The 3,194-nt window shown below is 55.9% G+C and overlaps 1 protein-coding gene across 1 annotated transcript; it reads right to left on the bottom strand.

The window, feature by feature from the left end:
* Positions 1–6: 6 nt before the first annotated feature.
* LOC116465584 (putative spermatogenesis-associated protein 31C2) lies at positions 7–2,233 on the bottom strand (the record flags this gene model as incomplete). The annotated part of the gene is given in 4 exon segments (XM_032754311.2): positions 7–327; positions 330–866; positions 869–1,759; positions 1,762–2,233. Coding segments are annotated over 4 exon segments (2,221 nt in total), but the record flags the coding sequence as incomplete, so codon positions are not given.
* Between the last annotated feature and the right edge of the window lie 961 nt (positions 2,234–3,194).

The raw sequence follows: 3,194 nt of genomic DNA, 5'->3' as shown, positions 1-3,194 counted from the left end.
TAAGACACAGCTTTCTTGGGTCTTGGGAGACAGACATTCTAGGGAGTAGAGAGCTTTTGCTGGTCCCTGGAGCCTCGAAACCATGCACATCCTCACTTGTGGCTTGGAGGTTTGCCAGCATACAGGTTGCCAAGGGGACTGTGGGTTGGGGCACTGCCTCCCTGGTCTCTCCAGCCCTTGAAGATTGGGCTCCTAAGCTCCTGCTCTGCTGGGTGCTGCCTGTGAGGCTGAATGTGAGGGGCTTAGATGGCCACCTGCCCTCCTGTCCAGCTGGAGGAGACTTCAAGGGCCCATGACCATTCCAAGATGGGATCCCTCGTGGGGCAGGTGGGATGCAGGTGAGGAGGCACGAAGACTCTCTGGCATGTGAACAGGTGCTTTGGTCAGCACTTGCTTTCTCAGACTTGCTGTTGGTGGCTTTCTAAGGAATGTGTCCACCTCAACTTTTGAGCCAGCCCCAGATTCACAGGTGGCTGAGGAGGGACCAGCAAGCTGTGTATTGCACAAGGACAAACTCAGTTTAAAGCACTGAATGGGCTTGAGGACCCTGAGGGGTAGACCCCACCTGTGTTTGGCCCAAAGCCTCACAATATGGGCTCCCAGCACCTGCTGAGTGCACGGCTCAAGGAAGGAAAGCTCCTGCGCTGTGTTCACACAGGCTTTCCCACTTTCTGGGGCTGCTAGATTGCTGGTTTTCACGTGGGTGTTGGACATGGGAAAAGCCTGGTTGGCAGCAAGTCAGGATCGACGCTCTCTCACAGGGATCAAGCCCTCGTTGGTCTGGCCCAACTTCCTGCCCATGTGGGTTTTCAGGATGTGTCGTATATGATTCCTGTCTGTGTGTCTTAATAAATCACTTCCCGAGCACTCCTCAAGGGCTTCCTCAAGTTCCTTTCTGACTCCTCAGATGTCGCCCCCAGAACCTTCCCTGGGAAGCTTTCCATGCCCCTGGATAGATGTTGTGGGGTCTCACCCAGAATTTGCCCCAGATGTGGGCACAGGTCCCTCTCTAGCTGGAACTTCACCTTCTGTGCCTCCTTGCTGCTTTCGCCTGTGGACGTGGAGGACTGCCAGGGCCTGGGTTTGCCCTTGGCCTGACTTGTCCCTGGCGATTTATCCCGAAGCTGCATCAGATCCAGAGACTCTTGGATCCTTCCAGGTTGCCCCATGTGTTGCTCCAGTTGTCTCCGGAGTTCAGGACTGACTGGAAAGTTCTCAGGCAGAATGGATGTCAGTCTTTCCTGGGGAAGGTTAGGCATGGAGACACTAAAGACGTCCTGAGATTCTTGGACGCTAGAGGGTAAAGCCAACCCATCTTCTGGTTGTTTCCTCAACAAAGGCCATTCAGGGTGTTGAGTTTCAGGTAGGGAGAGAGCTTGCACTTTATTCTGCGACTCAGGGCAGGCTACTCCAGTGTTCTTGATCGGGGATGGAAAAGCAGGAGATAGGACTGGGAAAGACGATTGAAGATAGGCCTGAGCCTCGGCCTGAGCCATAGGTGTTGGCCGGAATTGGGGTGTGGATGAAATAAAGGGTTGGGATTCAGGCCCCACATGGGACAGGGGCTGGTCCAGGAAAAGCAGTGGGGACATTGTAGTCTCCCTTTGGCGGGAAAGATGATCTTTCTGGACTGAGGAGTTGAAGACGCACCAGGTTCTGGTAGTCTCCTGCCACCAGGAGAAGGCAGAAACTTGACTGTTTGAGCCGCCAGGGCCTAAGATGGCTGGGACAGAAGCTGCCAAATCCTCATGTGGAGACGATCTTGAGGGACGGTGCCCAGTGGAAGTGCCCCTGAGTCACGGTGAAATGGAGTTATCAGAGTGGAGTCCCGCAGGCGAGGAGCAGTGAAGCCATTTGGAGGAGGCGGAGAGAAGGCCAGAGGATCAGGGGGGTGTGGTGGGTGAAGGAAAAGCGCAGGTCGCTCGGGTGAAGGGCGTTCTAGGAGAAGGGAAGGTTCTGGTGGCTGGGAGGCAGTTAGGGAGGAGACTGAGGTGGTCATTGGGCCTGGTGGTGGGGTGGAGGCCAGATCCTGAGGATGCTTGGTTCGAGGATCCGGGGAAGCTAACGGGCAGAGCATGGGAGCAGCGTCTTCCATAGGCTCATGAGAGGACCGGGAGGCTCCATCAGATGCTCTTTTGCCCACCTCACCTGGGGGGTCTGGAGCAGAGAGCTGATCAAAGTCACCTTTGTCAAGTTGTGGCCCCAGGAGGGTGCAGGAGACAGGAGGCACAAGCTGCAGCCAGGAGCAGGTGGGTTCGGAGGGCAGAGTGGGCGCTCAGGCCACTCGCATTGTCGCTTGGCCTTCTGGTATGGTTAGGAGGGCCCTGATCAGTGTGGGCCTTATCAGTGGATCTAGTCAGCTGGGACTTTGTCAGTGAGGCCTATTTATTGGGGGCATGGTCAGCAGGGGTCTGCTTAGAGAGGGTCTCATTAGGGGGATGTAGTAGTGGGCATCTTGGTGAGTGGGGACCTAGTGGCAGCCGCTTGTTTGGTGTCTGGTCAGTGTAAAACTAGGCTGCAGGACTTCGTCAGTGGAGACCTGGTCAGCTGGGGCTTAGTGGTGGCCTTGTCAGCATGGGGTGGGTCAGTGGTGACCAGGTCAAGGGATGCTATTCAGTGGAGGCCTGGTCACATGGGACCTGGTTAGCAGGGCCTGGTGGCTATGTCCTCATCAGTGAGGCCCTTGTCAGTGGGGCCCTGATCAGGGCAGCCTGGTCAGTGGAACCTAATCTATGGGGGCCTGTTCAGAGAGAGCGTGGTCAGTGGTGGCTTTTGTAGCACTGGTCTACGGGGTGACCTGGTCAGCGGGGATCTGAGCAGTGGGTGCCTATTCAGTGGGGCCTACTCACTAGGATCAGAGTTTGGGGCATCTGGTCACTTGGGCCTGCTTAACAGGGGCCTGGTCAGGGCCGGGCACGGTGGCTCACGCCTATAATGCCAGCACTTTGGGAGGCCGAGGCGGGCGGATCACGAGGTCAGGAGATGGAGACCATTCTGGCTAACACGGTGAAACCCTGTCTCTACTAAAAAAAAAAAAAAAATATATAAATAAATATATATATATGTGAAAAATTAGCCGGGCGTTGTGGCGGGTGCTTGTAGTCCCAGCTACTCGGGAGGCTGAGGCAGGAGAATGGCGTGAACCCAGGAGGTGGAGCTTGCAGTGAGCCGAGATCACGCCACTGCACTCCAGC

This window comes from Hylobates moloch, unplaced genomic scaffold, assembly GCF_009828535.3.
Source record: "Hylobates moloch isolate HMO894 unplaced genomic scaffold, HMol_V3 SCAFFOLD_6581, whole genome shotgun sequence".
Lineage (NCBI taxonomy): Eukaryota > Metazoa > Chordata > Mammalia > Primates > Hylobatidae > Hylobates > Hylobates moloch.
Note: the sequence above shows the minus strand (reverse complement) of the source record. Positions and strands in the feature narration are given on the sequence as shown.